We start from the raw sequence: 27,459 nt of genomic DNA, 5'->3' as shown, positions 1-27,459 counted from the left end.
GGTGTGTGTGTGTGCGCGCGCATGTGTGTGTGTGTGGTGTGTGTGTGTGTGTCCTTGTGGTTGTGTGTTGTTGAGACTTGTGACTGGGCTTACCCTGCTACTCCCACCACTGTGGCAGATAAGGAGAGGGGGGGGGGGGGAGCCTGGTGGTGTCAGCTGCTTGGAAGACTGGAGAAGTATGGCAGCTTTAGCACCTCTAAGACTGCTAAGACCCCCAGAGCTAAAGGCAGTGGGTTGGAGAGCAGGGATGTGTGTGTCAGGAGTGGGGTGTGTAATACAGGTGTGGGGTGTGGCTTCTCTAGAAAGTCAGTATTTGTCCACCTGTCGAAGTGTGTTTCAGCCAAGCTTTAAAGTGGGAGTGTTTGTTTCAGCCAGTCCCCAGGGGGATCCTTATTGTGGCCAAGCTCCAGTTAACCCCCAGGATGAGGATAAGCGATGCAATCTGTTATGTAAGCCTGGTCCAGTATCAGATACCAGTTGAACGTTGCTGCACTGGAAGGATTTCATTGTGATCTGACAGGCCTGTGTTTAATGCTGGTACCATTAATCCCAAACCTTGGAAACACAGCTCTGTTGTTGTGTCTGTTACTGTATCATTAGATTATCTAGTTAGTACATTGGTAGTCTGTTTCCAACTGTATGCCAGGGTATTGCTAGCTGCTGTGTGTGTTTGTGTTGAATGCATGCATGTGCATATGTGCCTGACCTTTGACCCAGCGAGCAGGGCAGAGATCGGGGATGTAGGAGGCCGGTCCTGGTGCCGTCTGAGCCAGCTGGAGGTGTTTACTGTGTGTTTGAATGGTTCAGACCAGAACCTGTGTAGGTGCCCTCCTGCTGCCCCACAGCCAGCTGTCTCTCCTGGGGGGGTCCACTAATGACATCCGCAGAGGGTGGTACGGGGCACTATAAACATAGAGACTTAACCTTTCTGGCTTAGCAGGGGCTCGCTAGCTTGCTGGGTTCTCTGTAGCGAGCTGGGTTCTCTGTAGCTAGCTGGGTTAGCTAGAGGTTATGTAGCTAGCTGGGTTAGCCTGAGACTGTGTAGCTAGCTGGGTTAGCCTGAGACTGTGTAGCTAGCTGGGTTAGCTTGAGACTCATCTGCTATCTGGGCTCTGGGAGGCCTGTAAACCACAGCTACTGGAGCATTTATGTTAGCAGAGACCTGTCTGCTAGCCAGGGAATGTCACAGAACCCCATAATGAACAGGTAGGCTGGTTGTCTTGTTATAATTTGACAGTCTGTCAACTGTGATTAATGTTGAGGAACACCCAGATTCTACTGCAGAAGAAATCCTGTCCTTTCAGCCAGGTAGTCGACATAGGTGAGGTTGGTGGGACATAGGGGCGTGGTGGTCGTGTCCGTAGACCTGCTACAGAGAGGGTGGATTGCGTGGTTAGACTGCTGTTAAAACCACACCCCCTCAGTTGTAGCCACACCCACACGCTGAAGCCACATCCCCTTTTTAAACCCCTGATTACAGGTTGGAGATAATGGAGGGTTTGGAGGAACAAACTGCACACAGACACATCACACACTACACACTCTCCAGGGATCTTCCTCTGTAACTGCAGTAGTTACGCTCTGAGGTATAATTAGTGGTAAAAGGAAGCTTACAGGACAGCAAAGCTGAATACTTGCACCCCTCAAGGTGAATACACAGACACCCCAGCTCAGTGAATACATATCTGGAAAGTGAATTCAACAGTGCCAGCTATGTATGGCATCAATGGCATGTTAGACTATCCTGTCTTCGTGGCAGCTGCTCTGTTGGGGTGAGGTGTGTGTGTGTGGGGGTCATCCTACAAGGTGGGGGGCAGCAGATGGCATGAGGTCAGAGGTTATCTGGGGGTGCTAGTGTTGTTTCAGGACATGACGTCCAGCTAAGGAGTCTGCTGACCACATGACATTGCTTTGAAGTAACACACAAACACACGTACACACACACACATACACACACATCGTTCATATCCTGGCTGGCATCGGTGCCCGTCTCAATCCAGAGAACTGGACACAAACAGGAAATGAGATCGAACAAACAGGAAATGAGATAACCGGTGGATATATTGACTTCTCGAACGGGGAACTAATGTGATCCCTCCTTCCCCCTGTATCTCTCCCTCTCGTCCTACCTCTCCCTCTCTCTCGTTCTCTCCTGTTTCCTCCAGGAGAGACAACGTCTGGAGACCATCCTGAACCTGTGTGCGGAGTACAACAAGGTCGACAGCCCCAGTCCTGGTTCTGGTCCTGTTCCGGGGATGGGTCTGGGGAGTGAGGGGGGCAGGATGGGCTTCCCCGTGGGGCTGGGCGAGGCGTCCGTCCGACGGGGCTCCCTGGAGAACCTCCTGGCTTCGTCTCAGCTGCGCCTGGCCCAGAGGCAGAGGGAGAGCGACGAGGACAACCAGAAGGAGGAGGAGTGCAGCAGCACGGAGAGCACCCACCAGGAGGTGAGGACCCCCCCTCCTCGCTCCCCAGGGAGGGGCCTCAGCAACGGAGACAGACAGGTCAGACGCAGACCAGGCTCTGCATGTCTAGCACTCTGAGCAGGGATGTACACACACACACATCAGACTCACACACGAATATCGCTGAGATACACATCATGCAGCCCTAGTGCATAGTTATGTGTGCTGACTGCAACTAGAGTAGACGCATGGCTTCAAAGGAACTGAGGATTCTTCTATATGTCACTTACTCAGAACACAGAGCATACAGCTGCAGCTCTCTCTCACACACACACACACACACACATACACACACTTCTAACCTGACAGAACATGTCAATCACACACTCCTAACCTTACAAAAGCATGACACTATAACACATGCTGGGTCTGTCACACAGCTGTAACGCTGGCTAAGAATCATGCATGCCTTCACGTCTTCTGCACTTCCTTGTGTAAACAGTGAATGTTATACATCCTTCCCTCTTATTCTTTCTATCTCTCTTTCTCTCCCTCTCTCCACCCTGCCCTCCTCCCTGGCTCCCTGCAGCAGGAGGACTCGGGGTCTGGGTGTGGGTCGGGCAGTGGGGGTCGACTGGAGCTTGGGTACCTGGAGGAGGAGCGAGTTCGGGTTCTGGCCCGCGTGGACGAGCTGAAGACCCGGCTGACTGAGCTGGAGCAGCAGCTACAGGAGTCCAAACAGGAGGTAGAGTCCTCCCACCTCCTCCCACCTCCTCTCTCTTCTCCTCCCACCTCCTGTCACCTCCTCCCACCTCCTGTCACCTCCTCTCTCTTCTCCTCTCTTCTCCTCCCACCTCCTCCCACCTCCTCCCACCTCCTCTCTCTTCTCCTCTCTTCTCCTCCCACCTCCTCCCACCTCCTCTCTCTTCTCCTCTCTTCTCCTCCCACCTCCTCCCACCTCCTCTCACCTCCTCTCTCTTCTCCTCTCTTCTCCTCTCACCTCCTCCCACCTCCTCCCACCTCCTCTCACCTCCTCTCTCTTCTCCTCTCTTCTCCTCCCACCTCCTCCCACCTCCTCTCACCTCCTCTCTCTTCTCCTCTCTTCTCCTCCCACCTCCTCCCACCTCCTCCCACCTCCTCTCTCTTCTCCTCTCTTCTCCTCCCACCTCCTCCCACCTCCTCCCACCTCCTCTCACCTCCTCTCTCTTCTCCTCCCACCTCCTCCCACCTCCTCCCACCTCCTCTCACCTCCTCTCTCTTCTCCTCTCTTCTCCTCTCACCTCCTCCCACCTCCTCTCACCTCCTCTCTCTTCTCCTCTCTTCTCCTCCCACCTCCTCCCACCTCCTCTCACCTCCTCTCTCTTCTCCTCCCACCTCCTCCCACCTCCTCTCTCTTCTCCTCTCTTCTCCTCCCACCTCCTCCCACCTCCTCTCAACTCCTCTCTCTTCTCCTCCCACCTCCTCCCACCTCCTCCCACCTCCTCTCACCTCCTCTCTCTTCTCCTCTCTTCTCCTCTCACCTCCTCCCACCTCCTCCCACCTCCTCTCACCTCCTCTCTCTTCTCCTCTCTTCTCCTCCCACCTCCTCCCACCTCCTCTCACCTCCTCTCTCTTCTCCTCTCTTCTCCTCCCACCTCCTCCCACCTCCTCCCACCTCCTCTCTCTTCTCCTCTCTTCTCCTCCCACCTCCTCCCACCTCCTCCCACCTCCTCTCACCTCCTCTCTCTTCTCCTCCCACCTCCTCCCACCTCCTCCCACCTCCTCTCACCTCCTCTCTCTTCTCCTCTCTTCTCCTCTCACCTCCTCCCACCTCCTCCCAACTCCTCTCACCTCCTCTCTCTTCTCCTCTCTTCTCCTCCCACCTCCTCCCACCTCCTCTCACCTCCTCTCTCTTCTCCTCCCACCTCCTCTCACCTCCTCTCACCTCCTCTCTCTTCTCCTCTCTTCTCCTCCCACCTCCTCCCACCTCCTCTCACCTCCTCTCTCTTCTCCTCTCTTCTCTTACCTCCTCTCACCTCTCTCTTCTCCGCTCCTCTCCTCTCCTCTCACCTCCTCTACAGTCCTCTCCTATCACCTCTCCTCTCACCTCCTCTACAGTCCTCTCCTATCACCTCTCCTCACTTCCTCTTCAGTCCTCCCCCCTCCCATCCACTCCCCTCTCCTCCTCTCCTCCGCTGAACTCTCCTCTCCTCACCCCCACATCTCACTCTCCTCGATAGAATGGTCATGTGTGTTGGGTGAGTTCATTTCCTGTGGCTGGGAGCTGGTGTGTGACGTGATGTCACTTCCTCCCAGGCGGAGATGGAGCGTGCGCTGCTGCAGGGTGAGCGGCGGGCCGAGCAGGAGCAAATAGAGGCGGAGTCAGAGATCATCGCTCAGCTGCAGCACAAGCTCAGCGATCTGGAGAACACCATCCAGCGAGCGAAGCACAAGGTAGGAGCTGAGGACGCAAACACACACACGCACTTGTACACACGTATACACAGATGGATAGACACACACACAAACAGACATGTACACATACAGTCACAAACACGTACACACACACCTCATCATGATCCTCAGTCATCGGCCAGCTAGAGAGGGGAGATACCACCTCGACCAGCATCTCTACCTCCCCGCTGGTCTCTCTCCTGGTCTATCAGCTGAAGGTCTCTCTGCTGTGTCTCCTATTACTCTATACAGCTGTGTTGAATCCTCTGGTCCCTGGCACGTCCCCTCAAAACACTACATTACCCATGATACACCCCTGCACCAAGACCCAGTCTAGTCAGATGGTTTGGATGGGCAGGTCTCTCTGGGTTTCTACTCTCCTCCTCTCATCCTCTCCTGTGTTACGGCTTGGCTCTACCAATTAACCACCTTCAATTAACCCCTAATCCTCTCTCTGCTTCTTCATGCGCACACACACCAAACACACACACTCTCACATGCTGCTGTAGACTGGGCCTTTAGGTTGTTCTTCACCGTCCAGACATGATGGTGGATGGCACCTTTTCATGTCATGCATTCGAGAGAGAGAGACACAGAAAGAGAGACAGAAACAAAGACAGACAGAGAGTAAAAGAGAGAGGGAGATAAGTGGTGAATGTGTAGAGAGAGGACCCCAGCGTGTGTTGTGGGCTCCCTGGCTCTACCTCTGCAGGACATCTGGGTTCTGGCTGTCCTGAGGTGGAGGGAGAGGTGTAGAGAGAGAGAGAGAGAGAGAGAGAGAGAGAGGGGGGGGGGGGGGTAGAGATTCATTTGAAGAAAGAAATGAGGAGAGAGGTATTTCCAGAGAAAGAGAGAGGGAGACGGATGTATCTGTCTCAAGCTAGCACTGCCACATCACAGTTGCTGCTTTTCATACAGAAAGTGGGGCTGTAGCAGGCTGCCATGCTGATTGGAAAGGCGAGGTGTCACTCAAACTGTTAACCCCTCTCTACACCTCCCTCTCAGTGGGTGCTACGGTGTTACTATGGTAACCCAAATGGTCATGAATGTGAGTTCTGTACATTCATGGTCTGGTGTTGGTTTGGCAGTGTTAGTATGACTGGGTGTGTGTGTGTTCACTGCTGTCTGAGTCTGGGTACTGTAGTCCAGCTGGGGACTGAAGAGGATGATGAGGATGATAATGATGATGGTGTCACGGGGTTGTAGAACCTCCATGTTCTAGAACCTACTCAGTGTTCTATAGCTCTTCTCTCTGGCCCCGCCCCCCCGGTCGGAATCTGTCTCTAACATCGGGCGCTTCTGCATGGCGTGGATTTTGAGCCTTGTGTTTTTGTCTCTTGTCCTCTCTTCCTCCTGTCTCTCCTCCTGGCTGGTATGTGTGTGTATGTCTCGCGTGCCTACCTGTGTGTGTGTGTGTGCCTGTGTGCGCGTATGTGAACCTCCCTATGTGTGTGTGCCCTGTGCGCGTGCGCGTGTGTCTTTCTAGGAGAGGGCTAACGTAGACGCGGAGCGGCGAGCATTGGAGAGCCAGCAGGAGAGCTTGGCCGAGCTCCAGAACCAGCTTCATAACTGTCCTGAGTCCCTCAGGGAGCAGCTGCAGGAGCAGCTCAAGAGGGTGGGTCTCCTCCACCTCCACCCCAACACCTCTGCCCGCCCCCCCAGACCCTCCACGCGACACCTCCTCTACCCCCTCCAACCCAGGCACCCGTACCCCAGGACAACCTCCTCCACCCAACACCACCCCCCATACCCAACTCCCACACACTTCACCCCTACACCTCCACCCCCCCTCACCTAGACACTTGTCCCGACCCATTCACCCCCACACCATTTCACCCGTCCCGCCCCCGTCCCCCTCTCACTCTGGATGGGATCAAAGGTCAGACTAAGGGTATTAACAACATAACAGGCCCATGGCAAACCCTCACACACGCTGTACCTTACGCATACTGCACTTCACACACACACACACACTTCCTGGGGCCTCTCAGAGGGCTGACACTAAGCTTCTGGAATCTCCCTCCCTCCCTCTCTCCTGCCTCCCTCTCCGCCACCCACCCACCCACTCTCCTGCCTCCCTCCTCTCTCCTCCCCTCCCACTCTCCTGCCTCCCTCCTCTCTCCTCCCCCTCCTTCCCTCCCACTCTCCTGCCTCCCTCCTCTCTCCTCCCCTCCCACTCTCCTGCCTCCCTCCTCTCTCCTCCCCCTCCTTCCCTCCCACTCTCCTGCCTCCCTCCTCTCTCCTCCCCTCCCACTCTCCTGCCTCCCTCCTGCCTCCCTCCTCTCTCCTCCCCTCCCACTCTCCTGCCTCCCTCCTCTCTCCTCCCCTCCCACTCTCCTGCCTCCCTCCTCTCTCCTCCCCCTCCTTCCCTCCCACTCTCCTGCCTCCCTCCTCTCTCCTCCCCTCCCACTCTCCTGCCTCCCTCCTCTCTCCTCCCCCTCCTTCCCTCCCACTCTCCTGCCTCCCTCCTCTCTCCTCCCCTCCCACTCTCCTGCCTCCCTCCTCTCTCCTCCCCCTCCTTCCCTCCCACTCTCCTGCCTCCCTCCTCTCTCCTCCCCCCCATTCTCCTGCCTCCCTCCTGCCTCCCTCCTCTCTCCTCCCCTCCCACTCTCCTGCCTCCCTCCTCTCTCCTCCCCTCCCACTCTCCTGCCTCCCTCCTCTCTCCTCCCCCTCCTTCCCTCCCACTCTCCTGCCTCCCTCCTCTCTCCTCCCCTCCCACTCTCCTCCCTCCCACTCTCCTGCCTCCCTCCTCTCTCCTCCCCTCCCACTCTCCTGCCTCCCTCCTCTCTCCTCCCCCCTCCTTCCCTCCCTCTCTCCCCCTCCCTCCTCTCTCCTCCCCCCTCCTTCCCTCCCTCTCTCCCCCTCCCTCCCTCTGGTTCTACTCTGGTTCCGGGGGGCTCAGCATCGTGGTGATTTCTGTAGTTCTTGAGTCATGATTCACACGAGAGTATGTTGCATGAGTGTGCGTTTCTGTGTGTGTTTGTATTTGTGTGGTTACACGTTGTCTCCTGGGTTGAATAAAGGGACGTTTATTATGACTTTGGAACGACTTACTTTTCTATTAACAGCTTACTACTAATCTTTTAACATAGACACTAACTAACCTCACTCTCTCCTCTCCTGCTTTCTGTTACTCTCTCTCATCTACTCTGGGAATGTTTTTATTTGATTTTTTTGCCTTGTGTAACCGGTATCTTAAATGCTTGTAGCTGTGTTAGGGGGTGAGAATGAATACATTGCCCTCTGCCATGCAATGCCCATAGTAGCCATCTATAGTGCATTTTGAACTTCTGTCAGTCCTTTCTGCTGTGTCGGTTCCAGCTACTGGGCAGAAACACATACCAGACTGCCTCTCTCACAGTTCGAGGGACACACACACGCACGCTGACTGAGGGTTGACTGATGTGTGGTATAAGGCCTGCAACCTCGTCAGTGTCTCAGCTCTTGGATGAAGTGACAGCAGAGGACAGAGAGATGGGTCCTCGCTCGCCCTGTTCTGCTGGCCGGCTTAACGGCCGACCGACTGTGGCTGGCTGGCTGACTGGCTGGCTGGTTGGCTGGTGTTTGAGCCTGCTGGACTGAGGGGGTTGATGGACTGGGCTGAACCGCAGAGTTTGGAATGAGCCGGTGGGTTTTAACGTGCGCGTGCGTGTTCATGTGCGTGTGGATGGCTGCGTGCGTGTCAGGAGGGAGAGGCGCTGGAGTCAGGCACCAAGCAGTTTGAGGACCTGGAGTTCCAGCAGCTGGAGAGAGAGAGCAGCCTGGAGGAGGAGAGAGAGACCATCAGCCAGCAGCTGCTGCAGGAGAGAGCAGAGTACCACAGCAGCGTGGCCGACAGGAAGGTACGGCCCCTGGACGTGTCCCGTTATGATGACGACGTCATCTGTGCTCAGGCGTTACTAGGCCTGACCCCCCTGACCCTGTCTGTCCCCCCCCCCCCCCAGGAGAAAGTGTCGGCCCTGGAGAGTCAGGCTAACCAGCTGGGGCTGCAGGCTGCTCAGGAGTGTGACAGGCTGGCCAAGGACCGCAGCCTCGTTCTGCAGATGCTGCACAAGGTACACACACTCACACACACACGCACGCACACAAACACATGGGTGCACTCGCAGACACATAATCACAATCTGGAAGCACACACTCAAAAACCCACATACGCACACACAGACACACACATAATCACACAGACAGATTCATGTGTAGTGGTCTCTCTTTGTCTTAGGAGAAGGAGAGACTATCGTCCCTTGAGAAGAGATACCTGAGTCTGACCGGAGGGAAGAGCTTCCCAAAGTCCTCCAGCACCATGAAGGAGGTGAGGAGAGAACAGGGAGACCTCGCTCAGGGATGAGGAGCGCGTATCCAGTCTATTTACATAGCCTGTTCCAGGAGTTAGACTGTTCCAGGAGTTAGACTGTTCCAGGAGTTAGACTGTTCCAGGATATAGACTATTCCAGGAGATAGATTGTTCCAGGATATTTTTTGTAATCAGAAACAGAGGATACAAGAGTTTCTAGGACATGTGAAGTGTAGGACTGCTGACCTAAAAAGTGTGTTTTGTGGTGAAACCAGGGCTCGCAAGGTTAAAATAATTTTGTTATGTGTGAGACCTTGTGGTATGTGTGTATGTGTACGCTAACTCTAGCTAACTATAACAGCAACTGTTGGAATCCGTTGGTTGATGTGTTTTTTAACTGCATTGAGTGTTTGACTATGTGGTTACCATGGTAACCATGACCTCATCCCACCTGGGAGAAAGGGCTCTGCTAAAACAGGAAACGGTTCAAACCAAACCAAACAGTTCACTGACCTTTTAACACAGGACGTAAACGCCATGTCCCTGCCTGTTAAACAGGAAGTGCTTCATATCAGCGAGACTGACCTGTTAGAGGACGCCCACTCCTCCCAGAATTCCCTCTGCCGACCCACCACTTCCTACTTAGGCCCCTCCCCTTCCTGTCAGTTGTACCCCAGCAGCCCAACGGAGGTAACCCGACTAACGGCCGCAGCATGAAGCCCCCCTCCCATACCCCTTGTTGTGTTGTCGTGTCGATGTCGTTGACACCCGCAACCCTGCGTGCTTCAGTATGTGCTCCCCAACCCCACTCCAACCACCCTGGTAGTCCTCAACTCTAAGCCCTGACCAGAGAGCCATCTGTGGGCAGCTGGTCAGTGTTGAGCCCCAGGCTCCTCTGGTGTCTGGGAGCACCCAAACCCTGGAGCTGGCCCTGTGTTTCTGTACATCTGGCTTTGTTGCTACTGAACTAGTGCTCTAATTCAGATGTTTGTGTTGTATATTCATATGCGTGTGTGAGTGTGAGACTCACGGCTTCTCGTTCTGTGTGGTGGCGTTGCGCCAGCTTGCTGGCTGTCAGGAGTACTTGAAGCTGTCCGACGTCTATAAGATGTATGGCAGCGGTAACCGCGGCAACCTCCCGCTCGCCGATCCCGCCCCGCACGACCCCTTGCTTTCGCTAGATGCCCCCAAAGAGGTACCATCTCTCTCTATCACTCCTCTTTCTCTCTTCTTCTCTCTCTTTCTCCCTCTCTTCCTAATTCCTCCATTCTCCCCATCCTCTTGCTCCCCCTGTTGGCTTGATGCTTGTAGCAGTGCTGTCCATTGAACTTGAAGTAAATACGATGACCTTTATTCCACCAAGAGATCCTAGTCCTGCTTTACCTGATTTCTTTCAATCTGCTACGTTCTTCCAGTTGATGTGCCTGTCTCTTTCCTTTCCTTGATCCGCCTCCCTCTCTCTCTCCCTCCCTCCTCTCTCCTCCCCCTTTATCCCTTCTGTCCCTCCTCTCTCTCTCCCTCCCTCCCTCCCACCTTCTGTCCCTCCTCTCCTCCATCCCTCTCCTCCCCCCTCCCTCCGCCCCTCTGCTGTGGTAGGAGTATGTGACTGTGAACCAGTTGAGTCAGATGTACGGGATGCCCAAGGTGGAGTCGTCCCCCACCTCCCCTCTCCGCCAACCCCTGCACCCCGGACTGGTAGACCCCGCCTTCTCCTACCTCCCCTCTCCACATGGCTCCTCCCTCTCTCTCTCTGTGGAGGTGTGTCTTGGTCCCCTCGCTGCCCTCCCCCTCCCTTCATCTCCTTTTATCCTCCCCCCATTACCCTCTCTAATTCCCTGGCTACACCGTCTCTCTCTCTCTCTCTTCCCTCTACACCTTCCTCTCTTTCCCTATCCTTCCTTCTCTGCCTCCTCTACAAACTGGCTCTTCTCCTCTCCATCCCTTTCAACATCCCACCTCTGTTCTCTACTTCCCCCCACACCCTCCCTCCCTTTCCTTCTCCATTCCTCACTGCATTCCTCTCCATCTTTCTCTCCCCCCCCTTACACCTAATCTCTCCCTCTCCATTCCTCTCTACCTCCCTTCCACTCCCTCCCCCCCCCCCCCTCTCTCCCCCATTACCCACCATCAGTGTCCAGATCAGTACCCGGCCACTCCCGCTGTATTGACTGCTGTAACCTCATCAGTTTAGTGAGGAATGCATGGCACTAGGCTCCAGTAACCACTGTGTGGCTGTCCCGTTTGGAGCCGCGGCTTCACACCCGGCCATTTATGAATGCGTCCATTGTTGCGAGCTCACGCTCATGTATTTACGTGTTTAATCATTCCGTTTAACCCTCAATGATAATGAACCGGGGCCATGTGTGGAGAACAACTCTACTTTCTCTATCTCTATCCTTCCATCTTGCCTTTTATTTACTTCTCCTCTTTTTCTCTTCCTCCTTCCTTTTTCCCCCCACTTTCCTCCTTCCATCCCCTCTCCTCTTGCTCTGTTCTTGCCCTGCGGCCCAGCACTACCAGTCTGAGGGCAGTAGGCCTCAGATCCCCGGGCTAGATTTAGAACAGTGGTACCAGGAGGTGATGTCTGCTGGGCAGGACGGCCAGCTCTGCCCTCCGCCTCTGCCAACTAAGTCTCTCTCAGGCCGCAGGCCGCTGCAGGTAACACCCGGGTTCCTCTGCTCTCCTCGTTTCCTCCTCGTATCTCACTGCTCCTTTCCTTTCATGTTGGCTTCTTTTCAAAGACAGGTGTGTAAACATTGTCACGGGTTTGGAGGGGCAGGTGTGTGAGTGGGGGTTTGGATATGTTGGGATGGGCGGGGTTGTAGGAATTGGTGGGTGGGAGGTTTCGGGGAGGGATAGGGGGATGTGGGGGGGGGGGGGGGGGGGCTGTGTGTTGTAGTTATTGGGGGAGGGGGTTTGGGTGGGAGGTTTGTGGGAGAGGTGGGTGGCAGGTGGCAGCAGTATCAAAGCCTCTGTAATTATCGTTCCGATCAAAGAGCGTCTAATGACAGAGCAGGCAGCAGACGGCAGGATTAGAGGGGCTGACAGCAGCCAGGCTGAAACAGAAGAATGGCTTCCCATTGTTCCTCTCTCTGATAGAGACAACCCCACCCCTGAGTGTGCAGTCTGGAGTGGGCAGCGCTGGCCCAAAACAAGTGCACTACACCCTCCTTGTATTTGGGTTGATATCCTAGCTATGAGATAAGCTCTGGTTAGAACCGTATGGCGGTTCTAGTCCACAGCTGAGCAATGAGGGTCTGTCCCATCCAGGTGTTCCGCTCCAAGCTGGACAGTGAGGCGGGCCAGACTGTGCTGAGATCCAAGCCGGGTTCTGGATCTGGTTCTCCGCTGCAGTACGGCGCAGCTACTCTGGGACGCAACACCTCCAGGGTACGTGTGATAACTTCCTGCCTCCCTCTGACAGCTTCCTGTTGCCCTGTCATAGAAAACCAATGTGTGACGTCTTCTTCCTTTCTTGAAATGACAGGAGTAAGTGTAAACTCTCTCCCCTCTACCCCTCTCGTCCCCCTAGAGCCCCCTGCTGGTGGCCAGCAGTACAGGCAGCCTCCCCAGGAACCTGGCTACCACTCTGCAGGACATAGAGACCAAGAGACAGCTGGCTCTGCAGCAGAAAGGTAGCTGGCCTCCCTCAGCCCTCCCCAGACCCCCCCCCCCCCCCCCATCCCCCCACTCATGAAGACCTCAAGCGTGGCATGTTCATGGGTCAGGCAAGGGGAATCATTAAGTAACCATTTTTACTTAATGTCTTTCTTCCACTCTCTTTCTTCCTCTCTCTCTTTCATTCTCCTCCTCTGTCTTCCTCTCTCTCTCTCACCCCCCCCCCCCCCCCCCCAGGTCAGCAGGTGATCGAGGAGCAGAGGCGGCGTCTGGCTGAGCTGAAGCAGAGGGCCGCGGTGGAGGCCCAGTGCCAGTGGGATGCGCTCCACGGCTCCCAGCCCCTCCTCTACGCCCCCGCCGCCCCTCCCATGGTGCACCACTCCATCCTGCACCACCAGCCTGCCGCGGGGGGGCCCGGGGGGGAGCGGCCGTACGACACGCTCAGCCTGGAGAGTTCCGACAGCATGGACACCAGCATCTCCACCGGGAACAACTCGGCCTGCTCCCCTGACAACATGTCCAGGTTAGAGACAGAGTGCGGAACACACACACACACACACCTTCACACACACACACTTCTGTTCCAGCACAGGAGGTACTGAACTTCGGTTTATAATGGTCCAACTCTTGCAGTGATCATACAGCGACCCACAAACAGCATAGGAAACTCGCTGTAAACAGTTGTGCTATATTATTTGTAGCTAATAGCCAGAACACAGATGTTCTTTGTTATTACAGTTAATGTTCAGTAAAAAGTCTGTTGACATGATGCATGATGCAGTGATGGCAGACGGATCACCTCCAGAGCTGGATGGTGTACATTGGAGTTCACATAGAGCTCAGAAGGATGGAACCCAGGGCCACGTTCTAGAGCTCAGAAGGATGGAACCCAGGGCCACGTTCTAGAGTTCAGAAGGATGGAACCCAGGGCCACGTTCTAGAGTTCAGAAGGATGGAACCCAGGGCCACCTTCTAGAGTTCAGAAGGATGGAACCCAGGGCCACGTTCTAGAGTTCAGAAGAATGGAACCCAGGGCCACGTTCTAGAGTTCAGAAAGATGGAAGAGTATTATTTTAGTAAATTACCATGTCTTTCTTTGTCTCTCTCTCTCACAGTGCCAGTGGGATGGATGCGTTGAAGATCGAAGAGATGGAGAAGATGTTGAAAGAAGCCCACCTGGAAAAAGCCCGACTCATCGAGTCACGGGTGAGAAACCAGCCCGTCGAATCACACGATACTGCAACCTTCCGATCCCAGGAAACCATACAGAAACCAGCAAACGGGCAGATTCTTATTGGACGCTTATCTGTGTGTTTTAGGAGCGAGAGACCCTCGCTCGGCGTCACATGCTGGAGGAGGAGAGGAGGAGGAGGGAGGATGTGGAGAGGAGGCTGCAGGATGAGACTTCACACCGGCTGCAGCTGGTGGAGAAGGAGGTCAAGATGAGGGCCAAGAACTTCTCACAGGTAAGACCTAGTTTAGAACTTCTCACAGGTCCAACCTGGTTCAGAACCTAGCACAGGTCAAACTGGGTTTAGAAATGTTCTCAGATCACACAGGTCACATTGGGCATAGAACTTAAAATCGTTGGACTATCCACAAAACATTATTTTAGGGACATATTTAACACTGAGTGAAGCAGGACCTAGTTTGACTCCTCCCTCGATCCTCTCCTCCTTCCCTCTTCAGGCTCGTCCAATGACACGCTACCTGCCCATCAGGAAGGAGGAGTTTGACCTGCGCTGTCACGTGGAGTCGTCTGGCCACAGCGTGGACACCTGCTACCACGTCATCCTGAGTGACAAGATGTGCAAAGGCTACCTGGTCAAGATGGGGGGAAAGATCAAGTCCTGGAAGAAGCGCTGGTTCGTCTTCGACCGCCTCAAACGCACCTTCTCCTACTATGTCGGTGAGTTCACCACAAGAAGCTTTAGCTCAGCTGGCTTTTAACTAATAGCATACCATAGAGACTGAGGTTTGAACCCCTGCCTTGCCAGTTGAGCTGGCTTCGGAGTTTTATATACGAGTGTGTGCGTGCATTATGCAGTAGCGATGGCTTTAATGAGATTTTTTTTAAAGACTTCAGAGACTCAGGCATTCTGCTAATATGCAAATGAGGGGCTATTTGAATGATAAAACAAGTCGTTAGAAGATAATTACTCCGAATTAAAATGTAACAGTTATTCCTAGAAATGTTCTTCTCTTCTATATGAGCTGCTGGTGTAGCGTAGTACTGGTTGGTGTGTTTATGCCTGGGGGGGAGTTGGGTGTGTGAGCCCCCCCCCCCCCTCCACTTCAGTTGTCAGAGGCTGATGAAACACACTGCAACCCTGTACCACAACCGTGCAACACTGCTACAACGACCCTGCCCTGACAGAGTTGAACAGATACTGTTGTTGCTCCTACCATCAGTATAGATGGGATACTAAAAGAAACACAGAAGAAGGATTTCTAGATATTTCTATGCAGATTAGAGTCATTGGCAGGTGGCTTGTCAGGGTTGTGGATGACCACTGACCATCCAAGTTTGGTTTAGTTTACTGTGACAGTGGATAGCCCAACCCTTTTGTCAATCTTATTGTTACTGTTTCCAATTTCTCCATACTGTATGAATTACTATTGTACCGGCTTTCCTCAAACAATAAACTAGGCTTGACTTAAAAAAGCTGGCATTGGAAGCTCCCAGGGCTTCATTTTGGTGCTGCTGACACCATGACCGACTATAAAAGGTTTCCCTTCCACTCTCTTCCCACATCCTGTCTCTCTCTCCTCTCCAGATAAACACGAGAGCAAGCTGAAGGGTGTTATCTACTTCCAGGCCATCGAAGAAGTCTACTACGACCACCTACGCAGCGCCACCAAGGTACTTCCTGTCCGTCTCTACTTCCTGTCACTTTACAGCACCTACTTCCTGTCTGTGCTGTGCTCTCTGTATACAACATGAAATATCTTTACTCAGTTCTGTTAGTTTGTTATTTTACCATCACCTTGTCACTCACACTTTTTTATGATCAGGGGCTTGTTTCTCAAATTTTCTGTTGCGACACAGTGTACTTTTCGATACATGTTTTTGTTTGCATATCCTATTCTTTCTTTTCTCCCCACACTGTTTTGCTTTGCCGGCTGGTTTCACCTGGTTTCAGAAGGGATTTTTCAACCTGAATTTGACCAGTGTATGTATCACTCTTGCTGTCCCAATTAACCCCAACCCCATCTCCCCCACACTGAAGAAATAGCCCTCCACCCTGCCTTCCCCTCCTCCCCTCCTTACTTCAGTGCAACCTGTGGGCTCACTAAAGCTGAGTCTTCACTGCATCTGGTTTTAAACTTTCAAGTGTGCTTGATATAACTCGGCAGGCATGCTGAGCAAACAAGACGTTCATGGTTTGCCTTTACAACAGAGTTCCAACCACACAGGGAAGCTAAATCAAGCACACTGTAGCATGGCACAGATCAGAGTAGACCCCCATGTTGGTGGAGGGTTTTTACCTGGCATGGTCCTGTGTATGGTTTCTACAGCAGCTGTGTGTGTCTCCAGAACTTCTCCTCTCTGCCCTCTCAGATCTGTGTAGTTGTGTGTGCCAAAAACGTGTACATGTTCAGAGCTTATGAAGTGCATGTGTGTGTTTGTGTATTTAAGCGAGTGTGACATGGTGTCATAGAACCGCAGCACTTCCTGTAGTACTTTCTGTAGTACTTCCTGTAGTACTTCCTACAGTACTTCCTGTAGTACTTCCTGTTGTACTTCATGTAGTTCTTCCTGTAGTACTTGCTGTTTTGACTCGTCCTGTGACCCCTCTGTGATTTGTCCCTCTCCAGCACATATTTGAGCTCCTGCCCCTTCAGTTTCAGAGAGGTCTGAGTGTGTCTGTGCATGTGTTTGTGACTGTTTGTGTGTCTGCGAGGCTATGTGTGTAAGAGTGTGTGTGTGGATGTGTGTGAGGTAAGTATGTGTGTAGCACGCTGACTAATAGTGTGATGTGGAATAACATGTCCCTGAACTCAGGGTGGGGGTCAGAGGTCAGCTCTAGTGTCCGAGGGGCCGTTCCTCCTGTACCTGCCTCAGGTTCGACTTACCCTCTGCCTAGCCGCACGCTTACTTTGGACCGTTTGTGTTTTGTGGAGGGTAATGTTATGATACTGATCCTCTGTATTATCCTCCATCCCTCCCCTTCTCTCCTCCTATCTCTCCATCTCTTTACTTTTCTCTCTATCTTCCTTCCCCCTCTTACTTTCAGAGCCCCAACCCATCTCTGACCTTCTGTGTGAAGACCCATGACAGGCTGTACTACATGGTGGCTCCTTCGCCTGAGGCCATGAGGATTTGGATGGACGTCATTGTCACCGGGGCGGAGGGATACACGCAGTTCCTCAACTGAGGTCAAGCGGGAGGGATACACACCTGAAACTACAGACAAAGGCCCTTCTAAGGCCTCGTTCTCTGTCTCCCAGCACTGGGGAAAAGCCTTTTGATTTTCTATGATTTTGTTACTTTTGATCAAATATTTTTAATCCGCATCTTCACTTTACATTATAGACATTTTCAACACCATTTTTTTATACTATATTGCCTTGTTTGGGATTGAAAAAGGGAGCCCAGTAGGATAATGACACACACAAGTATATACAGTAAACCAAAATGTAGTAATGACAAAGCCTTTCTATATTGCCAAATGGGGATCTTGTTTTAGTTACAGTTTTACGAAACAATTCTGTTATTTTGTGCAGAATTTTGAAAGTTTAATTTTTTTTACACATTATATTGTTCAATATTGCCAAATGATATTATGCCAATGTTTTCTCTATAATGGTCCATCAATGGAATGCAATGAAATGTTCCAGTAAATTGTGTTTATCCAGAAACTCCATCTGCAATGGAGAGGTATAATGATCTAAGAGATATATTTTGAGACCTTATTTTATATGTCGTCTATCAATGCTTATAGAGATCAGTGAGGCTGGGACTACAATTACCAGTGTCCGTAGACAGCAGCTCAGGAGTCTATGTTTGTAGTTCTCACAATCCAAGTCCACTGTTGAAACTACACTGTGTCGATCTTATTTTGTCATGTGAAAACAGTGTGAAAACACATGTACACAAACACACACCTAAATAGAGGAAGGCCCAGTCTGTTTGCCAAGTCGTGCTAACTTGACCCCCAACAGGAAGCAGCCATCCACCACTGCCAGCCTACAACAGCGAGAGGCACACAGGAGCAAACACCACCCAACACTCTGTGCCTTGATCACCCCAGTCATAATCCTAGTCTGAGACTGTCAATCTAGCTACATCCTGCTGCTGAACTAGCCACAATCGAAGCTAATGTAATACTGTGTTTTTATACATGTTAAACAATGGTGATGTTTTGACAGACTTGCATGAATGATCTGTCTGTAGGGAAAGCAGGGTCTATCCCTTGCCCTAGTTGTAGTAACCGCAATACTGGAGGGTTATAAAAAGAATTGGGCAACTAGACATGTATACATTTGGTTTGAACATGGGTGGGGTCAAACATTTCTATCAACCCATATGCCAACACTACCCTGCTCTGTCACTAATTATGTGTGGGGATGTTTCAATGGTCTATTGACATTAGTAGGCTCATGTCCCTACTGTCCACCTTGAAACCTATGACCAGATCCACCTAGAACAGACAAGGTCCAGTCCAAACTTGACCCTACAGCTTTAAGAATCTGGACTGACCTGGTGTCATTGTGATGTCGATGATTGCGACATTGTGAAGGATTGATCAGGCCGTGATCAATCGTTACCTTTTTTAATGTTTTATTTTTTAAGAGGCGTATGTGCGTTCGGTGTGTTTTATTTTTTGGTGGACGACTACAGTGACTCTGATCATGAGACTGCATGCAGGGGTCCACATCATGACCCTGAGGTAGGGATCTTCTGTGTTCTTTATGTATTTATCTTTTAAATGATGCCTGAGATAGCATATGTCAGTCTAGAAAGAAAAGTGATAAAAGACCTTAATATATATTCTCCTTCCTGCCTTTTCTCCCCCTTGCCCCTTCTGGGCTCATCCAAACTGTTCTACAATTGTCAGGAGGAATCAGATCACTGTTAATGATAATTGATATTATCCTTGTTAGAAAATAAACTGACTTTTATACTGTATAGATGAATGCCTGTATGAAAATTTAGTTTTTTCATCATTGACTGTCATTGAAGAACTTTAATGGTCACAGTACATATCAGTGGATAAAGTGTTGTATCAATGCACTGTGTTTGTTCATTCAGCTGAACACACACTCAGAGAAGAATACAAACACACACACACATAGTCAGTAGATTATCACACTGAGTATATAACATCTGACTGGCTCCTGTCAGCCTGCCACCAGGTTATGTTGACAGTATTGGTATCCTCTGTTTAATAAGGTACTTCAACGTATGGAATTTGTACGATCTAGTAAACGGATGTTGCAGAACCGATGTGTTTCCTTGTCTTGCTTCAACACAGTAATAAAGCATGTATTCCCAGTACAATGTCGATAGTTGGCCCCAGGGGGGATTCAGCAACACTGACATGGTATTGGTGTAAATCGACTATGAACTGTGAAATGAACATTGTTCTGATTAGGTGGATGGGTTCATTACTGGTAAAAACAAACAAACACTAAATCAAATCTAAAAACAAGGTAAAATTGTTGCTACAGTTAAAAACTAAAAACTCTTTAGCCAATTCAATGACACGTTTACAGCAGGCCTTAGCAGTTCCACCATTTGTTGGGGTGTTTTCAGTAACTACGCAAAAGCATAATTAAAAAATCACATACATGTAGGGCTTGGCACAAATCAATGATTCTACGAAGGAAGCAAATGGTTGATCTCTGCTCCATTCAGAAAGAATAATATTCTCCAGGTATTCTACAGCTCATTGATGTCATCACCTGTGTAAATACAATTACAAACAGCAACAGGGTTTCACCAAGAACATTGTCAAGATGTGGTTGGTGTGACTGGTTACTAATAGTCTGAAGGGGTGGTCACAGTCAGGCCAAACTAATTGCACCTCATTCATTCCTTAATCCCTTGACCACACAAGATTCCATCTTGCCATGCTCCAAGTTATTATTTTGTGCCCTAATCACAGTGGTTCGGACCAGTGACAGTGTCCTATGAGGAACTACTGGCAGCTATGGCTGGGGATGAAGTTAGTCGGTGACAGACAGATAGTTCCACCATCAAAAATGGTGGAACTAAAAAATCAGGTTATAAACCCCTACCCTAGCGCAAAAACCTTCTGGTCCCCGCTTATTTCGCCACAGCACGCTAATACATTATTCACCGTGAATTTAGGTGTAACTGCCCCTTAACAGACAGTCAATCAACCCTGGGTCCAATATGTTACATTACTGGAAAAAGAGCTATTCAAATGTGTATTGATGTGATTTGAAGCAGCATGTTGAAGGAGCGATGTTAGGAACTTACCCTCAGCGCACGGAGAGCTGTAGTCGCTAACCGCCACATCGCCTGAGGAGACACTCAAATTTAGACTTCATTTATACACTCAAAACCATAATAACAATTATGCCTGAAACCCTGTTCTGTTTCCATCTCTCTTTTTCCTTTTCTATATGAGTTCATACTTGTCTGGTAGTAGTCGTAGACCTTGACCACAGCAGGTTTGAGGTTCCTAACTGGAAGGTCCTCCTGGATGACCAGGATGTAAGACTGGGTTTCCTGCTGCTTGAGCTTGAAAACACGGTTAAACATTAGAGACTGTTGATTTGGTTTTCAGTATTGGGTGGATTTGCAGTTATGGCAGTAAACAAGTCCTTTTTGACACTTTGACTGTTCTGAAATATTCTAAAACGTTAACAACCATGCATATTAGTCCAATCGAAGTGCTATGAAAGATTTGTGAAACTCTTGAAACCTACCCCGTCGACGTAGATGATAACATGTCCGTCCTCCTCATCGACACGCTTCACTGTGCTGGACTTTTGCAGCTGACAGAACAGAAGAGAACAAGTTAGTAAAAATATAGAAGAGGATTTAACAGAAGCAGTATTTATGTATGCTCTTGGTACTAGTTAACTGTATTTCTACATTTGAACTCACAGGTCTGAGGGAGCTCTTGTCTAGGATGAAGCCAGAGAGAAGCTTGACATTGATAATGACCATGTTGGTCTCCTTCCGGCGACCGTTGTACCTAAAACACACAAACATTTAAACAAACTTCATCAACTTCTTTCTTCTTGGGTAGTTCTTCAAGTTTGTACATCTTTATGGGCTATGTTAGATGTAGTTGTCCATGGCTGGGGACCCAGTACCTGACATTCACAGTCACAATGAGAGAGGGTTTGGTGATGTTGCACAACCCAAACACCTCAGTCGTCACGTTGAAGGCTGAGAAGTCCGGAGGAGGAGGGATGTTGTAACGCAGAGCCATCTGAAATAGGAACAGTGGATTACAGTTCAGTCAGTTATGCTGTATGTTGACATCACACACACACCCACAGTATTTGTAAAACTATCAACATGATGCAGATAAGAAGAATCACAAAGCATATGTCTCACCTGGAGGAAGACACAGCTCTTCCCTTCAGCCCTGATCTTGTAGTCCCCGGGCACCTCCCCTAGTGGAGACTCCTGGTACAGCAGGCGGTTGTGCTGGTCCACCTTGAACTCTTGCCTCGAGCCCCCAGTTGAGGTCACCACCACTGTACTGGCTCCCTCTGGACTGTAGGTGGCAGCACCGTACCTGGCCAGGGCCTGTAGCGCCACAACTGTATCCTGGTGAAAGGCAGGCAGGTTGGTACTGATAACCGTTATACACAGATAGGTTTAAAAGTTTGGATGAATTGAGTTACAGTCTACCTGTGTGGAAGAGAACCCTCCATAAGGGTTCTGTTGCTGGGCCAACCACCGGACGATGCTGGATGAGTAGTCCAGGCCGAAGCCCTCCATGGCCGGTCCCGAGAGCAGCGCCAGCAGCACGTATGATGTCATCTCCACCTCAATGGAGTCCAGGCCCTTCCCAGAAGCCTCAGCTCTCTCCCAGTGGCGAGTGCCGTCTGCGAAGGGAACTAAGGTTCAAGGCAAAAAATTCACCACCAGACCCAACGATATGTATCAACACTAGCCAAGCAACCACCTAGCATGCAAGACAACAAGACAGCAATCAAACCAACCATCTCAAGAGCCAGCCGGCCAGGTACCTGTGGTTTTGGCCTTCATGTGCAGGTGTGTGATGAGTTTGCTGCGCGTGTCCTGGTCCCCGGCCAGTGAGAAGGTGTAGGAGAGCAGGGCTGTGGTGTACAGGTTCTCCAGTGGGGCAGCCACTGCCGTCTTTAGGCAGGCCAGACACCGGTCCACCATGGGGTCCTGGTGACACAGCAGCACAGAAGCACTCAGCTCCACTCTGCCTGTCTAACACATACCTGTACAGCACAGGACTGTATTCTAGCACGCTATGCTAAATGGAACAGTGTGCTGTATCTCTATTAGCATAATGACCAGAACTGCAAGGGTTTTGGATCATTGTAAAGTTGTGGAGAGTGGTGATCTGTAGATGGGGGTTAACTGGGTTTACACTCACAGTGGTGTTGAGTCCCAGCTCCAGCAGAGCAGCAGTGATGTAGGCAGTCAGGGACACGTTATCACTCACACCTCCCTGAAAACAGGAAAAACACAGTTAGCAACTCTCAGAAGAATAAGCAACACTATCAGCCAATCACAAGAGAACAGGGAACAGTCAGCCAATAACAGTCTTGCTTAAGAGATTGAATTTGCCTGCTCCCTCGCCCTCCCCTTCACCTTCATGCCATTGTGGAAGAGTTTCCCCACAGAAGCAATGCAGCCATCAGGCTGCTGAAGACCAGCCAACCAGGACTTTGCCTTGGCGATGTGGGCGGGGTCAACAAAGATGAAGGGCCGTGCTCCTCCGAAAGACTTCATCACAAAGGATGTCAGCCTGAGGTCACACAGAAAACACCTGAACTTGAACTGTGCACTTCATTAACTTTGTCTGGGATGTAGTCACCATTGACTCGTACAATCCAATCTACAAACGACTCCAGTATCCAAAGATTTGTTTTGTGTGTTGGGTGTGAGAGGGAGTTCAGACTCACCAGGTGTTGCCAGACTCATCACTCTTGCCGAAAGCGCTATATGAGCCATCATCATGCTTATAGTTGAGCTCCCTTTGGTAGCCTGCAAGAACATGGTGGTTTACTGCAGTTTGCAAGCCATCCATCTATAAAACCATCCTTCCAGCTCCTTCATCCAACCATCCATCCTCTTGGCCCATCAATCCATCTATTTCTCCACCAAACCACCCAAACTTCTCCCAGTGTGACTCACCACTCTCCAGGAAGTGTGTGGCCTTGTCTTGGACCTCAGGGGTCAGTTGCCTGGTGCTCTGCAGGTACGTCAGGATGTAGATGTTTGGTGCAAACAGAACCATGTTCTGCTCGCCACATCCATAGGGCATGGCCAGAAGACTGTCCAGGTTCTTCATGGCTCGACCCATCAGGTCACCTGGGAGGGGAGAACCGGTCAGAGACCGGACAGTGAGTAACGTTGTAGAGAGGAATCAACTGATGACTGAACAGCTCAAGTTAACATGATGCTGTAAACCTGTCTATATTTACAGGGTGTCATTTAGCAGACGCTCTTATCCAGAGCGACTTACAGTAAGTACAGGGACATTCCCCCCAAGGCAAGTAGGGTGAAATGCCTTTCCCAAGGACACAACGTAATTTTTGCACAGCCGGATTAGAACCGACAACCTTCTGATTAATAGCCGATTCCCTAACCGCTCAGCCATCTGACCCCCCTATATGACAAACATGCAGATATTCCAGAGGCAGGAACTGCAGGAATATGTAAAACACCAGATGGTTCATATGGGTTAGAGATTAGGTATATGACAAGAACATTATGTTTTACCTAGGACAGAGATGGAGGCCTTGGGTGATCCTTCCACAAACACTTCTGGCAGCTTCAGAGAGATGTCCCTCTCTACTGGACCCTCTGGAAACAGCAGACACACACATCAACAACAACCTTTTGAAAAGCAACACTCCTAACCGATATCTGCAAAACGTCAGATGCTGCAGTGACACCACCAGTTTCAGAACACCTACCTGCAGGGCAGAGCAGAGCGTTGTGGCTCAATGTCTGCTGGGTTCCCTCGGCCTGGAAACAATGAAGGATGAGAAAAGGAGTAAAGATACAGTAAACTACCTCAGTGACATTAATATAAGACTGAGAAAGTAAAGGACAAAACAAACTTGAACGCACTACCTTGAGTTTGTAGTACTCACCTCCACCAACAGGGGTCGGATCACCGTGTCAATGCGGCCCTTCTCAGGCAGCGTGGCAACCTCATTGCCACAAAGATCCTCTGTCTTCAAAGCCTCTGCACTCACCTTCACACTCACCTCCCCTACACACACATATTAACATGCATGTCTAGTTACGGAGACACCAAATCTCTTGGTACACAGGAAGAGACATCAGTATGCAGGTCGAGCCTAAAGTACCTCACCTTCACAGGGGGTGTCACTCTTCTCATGTACTATGGATTGACAGCACCCCTTCTCTCTTACCTCCCTCTGCCTACTCTCTATCACCCCTTCTTGCATACAGTTGTACACCACTCACCTCCCTCCTTTTAACCCTCCCCCACCCCTTCCTACTATGACAGTTGTACACCACTCCTATCCTGGGTGTTTAGCGGGTTCCTGGAAGCTGCGATTGGCTCACCGAGGGCAGTGGGGGTGATGATCCAACGGAATGTTCTGCTCTCGTCGGCACACAGACACACCTGGTACTGGCAGCCATCACAGGTCTTGGCGCTAAACTGGTCAGATTCCGGCAGAGTCACTTTCACCTGGGAAGGAGTCAGATCACAATAAGGATAAATACACGGCATTATCAATGGAGGAAAAGTAAATTGCTCAGGCACACAGACATGGGACCTTTGGCTACCAATGCATTGTGGTGGATGGCGAAATTTGCGTCAAATAACCCCACGTCAGATGTCATACTGTACCATGATGCACTTGGAGAGGTAGTTGAAGACGGTGGCCCGGAGGATGAACACCTCACCACGGATGACGGAGTAGGGCAGGGTGAGGCTGAGGAAGAAAGGCTGGAAGGCAGTGAGGGCAGTGTCGGGGGCCAGACCCAGACCCACAGAGGACGTACAGAAGGCCCCAGCAGCCCACTTAGTGATGGTGTCAGGAACAGTCTTCTCTAGCGTCACAGAGCCCGAGTCTCTGCAGCACAGACAGGCCCAGCCAGGTTAGTCTATGAGCTGGTCTCTATGGTTAATAGAGACTAGTGGCTTGAACATGCTGAATCATACGTGCTTTGTGTGCGTGATTCTTCTTTTGAGAGTTTTAAAGTCATTCTGATGACAAGTTACATTGAACATAATACATTCTTCTTTTTTATCATCACCAGTATTAGGACGTAATCTGAGTGAGCCTACCCAACAGGCACCAGATCCCAGATCCAGGTCTCAGGGAAGTAGGTTTGCACGGTCTCCAGCGATTCTTCTGCTCTTCCTCTACCACCATCTGCATAGTATCACATTTGAATGACACACTTTATATACAAAATGTCACTCAAGAAGTTTGCCATGGTTATACCAAAGAGCTGCTAGATAGTTGTTTTAGGTTAAAGACTCGTTTTAATTTATATCTGAGAAACTATCTAAGATTAAAAGTTTAATCAGTACAGAAATATGATCCCAAGTGTGGATGTAAACACTATGTTATATTGATTATTCCTGATTTAATATTTCATCCACAACATCGTATCATTCAATAACAACTGAGGAAGTACCTAACCACCAAACAATCACGTTGTGATTACTTACCAGACTCATCCATGGAATCATATAGCATATCATTTTTTTTCAAAAAAGCATGACAGTCAAAAGGTATTTTCACATCAGAGTTGGTGAGGATTTTAATTCCCACACCCTGGAAGAGGAAATCAAAGAGGACCTACATCAGGAACTAGACACGTCTATCTGGTGAGTTTGTTTACCATCATGACACAAACCCAGTACTCAACAACAATGGAATAGCACTGTTGTATCAGCATTATGATTTTTAACATGTTGGATGAACTTGGTTTACAACTCAACAAGAAAAACGTGCTCCATAATGTAATAAATGAGTGCTATACATAAATAAAAGTCCTTCTCATAACACACAGAATGCCAACTCTCATTTTAAAGATGCACTCTCACTTTAAATATGCTGTAGACATCGTTCATCTCCTCATTACGTTCATAGAAGGAACGTTTCTTGCGTCTGGGTGGGTCATCAGCTGGTTCTTCATCTACTTCTACTTGGGGCACTAAAGACAATTCTATCATTTGCAGACAGGGGTATGGTTCATGGTCGTCTATGGAGTAGTGGTAGCCAGTCAGCTTATCGACTGGTAACAGCTTGTACACCTGCACAGATAGAATGATTCATAGGAAACATGTTAGTTTGTGGTCAGTGTGTTAGGTCAGAGTGTGAGGTCAGAACAGTTGTCTGTATGTGGTCAGAGTGTGGTCTCGCTGTGTGGTTACACTGTGCAGTCAGAACATACAGATTTAACACTGAGCTCCTTTTTAGGCTTCAGCAGCAGGACAGACTGGTCGATGGCCCTGATGGAGCAGAGAGAGCCAGGCGCAGCCTGCAGGCTCAGGGACGTCTTCTCCCCAGGGAGCTCCTGAGGCAACGAGAAGCTCAGAGAAACCTGCACACAAACACACATCATTATGTACAGAGTATGCACCTGCACACAGTGGATGTGGAGAAGATGACATACTGTATGGATGGACTGACTATTACTGTAACCCGGAGCCTACCTTGTTCTTCAGGCAGAGCCTTATGGGGAAGTCCTGGCTGTCTGCCACAGCCTCTCCGCTGGGCATGACTGTGTACACAACCACCTGGGCGAAGGGTGCAAGGTCTACCATCTTCTGAAGGGGTACACTCAACTCCCCTCTATTTACTGGAGACAGAGGAACACACAAGAAGCAAATGGAAACTAGAGAGGGTACAATTTCTGGGGAAATTGCAGGGTGTGCTTGCTTGCGTCGGTTGCACAGGGGTCCGTTTTTGAATGACATTTTTACAACTGATATTTCTGTATATTTGATATAAAAATGCATACTTATTATTTATAAAGATTACATAGATTTAAAAGCATTTTTTTGCGGCTCATTTACAACTGAAAATACGAGTGAAGTGTAGAATGAAATAGATGTCTTCTCATTTCCCCTGCAAGAGGCAGCCTCATCGTTGAATCAAAACGAATAAATTTGGCAGACCGGTGTAAAAATTGACCTAATCTCTATGACTTAAACGTCCTTTTAAGTTTTTCCCTTCTCGTGATATTTTAAGGAATTTAGCCTACTCATATTGCATTCATTCATGAATAAAGAACCCCCTTTGAAGATTATTCTACGACATTACCGGCAGTAGAAGATGGAATCGCGATTCAAACAGTACCATCTGCTAACTGAAAATATGCCCTCAAAAACGTAAATAAGCTTGACATTTATTTAGTGGAAAATCGCTTTCATAAAAGGTCACTGGTAGCGATCATTGTCAGTAACAACGCCAAGTGCGATATAGCCCTGTGTGGAGAAGCTGCCCCGGTAAGTTGTACTACTACGGTACAGTACTAGACTACTGCTGTGTTCGTTCGTCTTGGTAGCGATTATAGTCGAAATA

At 50.1% G+C, this 27,459-nt stretch overlaps 3 protein-coding genes across 8 annotated transcripts in view; 1 reads left to right on the top strand and 2 right to left on the bottom strand.

Annotated features, from left to right (window-relative positions):
• Window positions 1-19,193, top strand: part of phldb1b (pleckstrin homology-like domain, family B, member 1b) — a 57,138-nt gene extending 37,945 nt beyond the window's left edge. The window contains exons 7-24 of one of the 6 annotated variants that reach the window (XM_062472511.1): window positions 2,166-2,501; window positions 2,992-3,147; window positions 4,698-4,835; window positions 6,322-6,450; window positions 8,522-8,677; window positions 8,780-8,890; window positions 9,055-9,144; window positions 10,190-10,321; window positions 10,723-10,884; window positions 11,638-11,784; window positions 12,397-12,516; window positions 12,659-12,761; window positions 12,982-13,267; window positions 13,860-13,950; window positions 14,064-14,210; window positions 14,434-14,653; window positions 15,522-15,607; window positions 16,983-19,193. In XM_062472511.1, the coding sequence (XP_062328495.1) occupies window positions 2,166-2,501; window positions 2,992-3,147; window positions 4,698-4,835; window positions 6,322-6,450; window positions 8,522-8,677; window positions 8,780-8,890; window positions 9,055-9,144; window positions 10,190-10,321; window positions 10,723-10,884; window positions 11,638-11,784; window positions 12,397-12,516; window positions 12,659-12,761; window positions 12,982-13,267; window positions 13,860-13,950; window positions 14,064-14,210; window positions 14,434-14,653; window positions 15,522-15,607; window positions 16,983-17,123 (2,751 nt within the window). In that variant the 3' untranslated portion in view covers window positions 17,124-19,193. The remainder of the gene's footprint in view (window positions 1-2,165; window positions 2,502-2,991; window positions 3,148-4,697; window positions 4,836-6,321; window positions 6,451-8,521; window positions 8,678-8,779; window positions 8,891-9,054; window positions 9,145-10,189; window positions 10,322-10,722; window positions 10,885-11,637; window positions 11,785-12,396; window positions 12,517-12,658; window positions 12,762-12,981; window positions 13,268-13,859; window positions 13,951-14,063; window positions 14,211-14,433; window positions 14,654-15,521; window positions 15,608-16,982) is intronic. The other 5 variants (XM_062472514.1, XM_062472512.1, XM_062472513.1 and 2 more) reach the window with 5 other exon arrangements.
• LOC134028746 (alpha-2-macroglobulin-like) lies at window positions 18,528-24,899 on the bottom strand. Its single transcript, XM_062472519.1, has 18 exons — window positions 24,768-24,899; window positions 24,479-24,605; window positions 24,037-24,158; window positions 23,857-23,908; window positions 23,660-23,743; window positions 23,072-23,248; window positions 22,840-22,921; window positions 22,526-22,682; window positions 22,308-22,382; window positions 21,928-22,093; window positions 21,587-21,783; window positions 21,287-21,502; window positions 21,040-21,158; window positions 20,828-20,918; window positions 20,647-20,715; window positions 20,353-20,458; window positions 20,195-20,236; window positions 18,528-19,653 (listed from the first exon to the last, which is right to left on the bottom strand). Exons 1-18 carry the CDS (start codon window positions 24,768-24,770, stop codon window positions 19,631-19,633), a joined length of 1,908 nt encoding a protein of 635 aa, XP_062328503.1. The 5' UTR covers window positions 24,771-24,899; the 3' UTR covers window positions 18,528-19,630.
• A 691-nt stretch (window positions 24,900-25,590) lies between these two features.
• LOC134029342 (alpha-2-macroglobulin-like protein 1) lies at window positions 25,591-26,731 on the bottom strand. The gene is made up of 4 exons (XM_062473431.1): window positions 26,589-26,731; window positions 26,327-26,476; window positions 25,977-26,186; window positions 25,591-25,704 (listed from the first exon to the last, which is right to left on the bottom strand). Exons 1-4 carry the CDS (start codon window positions 26,697-26,699, stop codon window positions 25,591-25,593), a joined length of 585 nt encoding a protein of 194 aa, XP_062329415.1. The 5' UTR covers window positions 26,700-26,731.
• Between the last annotated feature and the right edge of the window lie 728 nt (window positions 26,732-27,459).

This window comes from Osmerus eperlanus, chromosome 11, assembly GCF_963692335.1.
Source record: "Osmerus eperlanus chromosome 11, fOsmEpe2.1, whole genome shotgun sequence".
NCBI classification, from domain to species: domain Eukaryota; kingdom Metazoa; phylum Chordata; class Actinopteri; order Osmeriformes; family Osmeridae; genus Osmerus; species Osmerus eperlanus.
The sequence above is the reverse complement of the archived record's forward strand: the minus strand, read 5'-3'. Positions and strand labels throughout refer to the sequence as shown.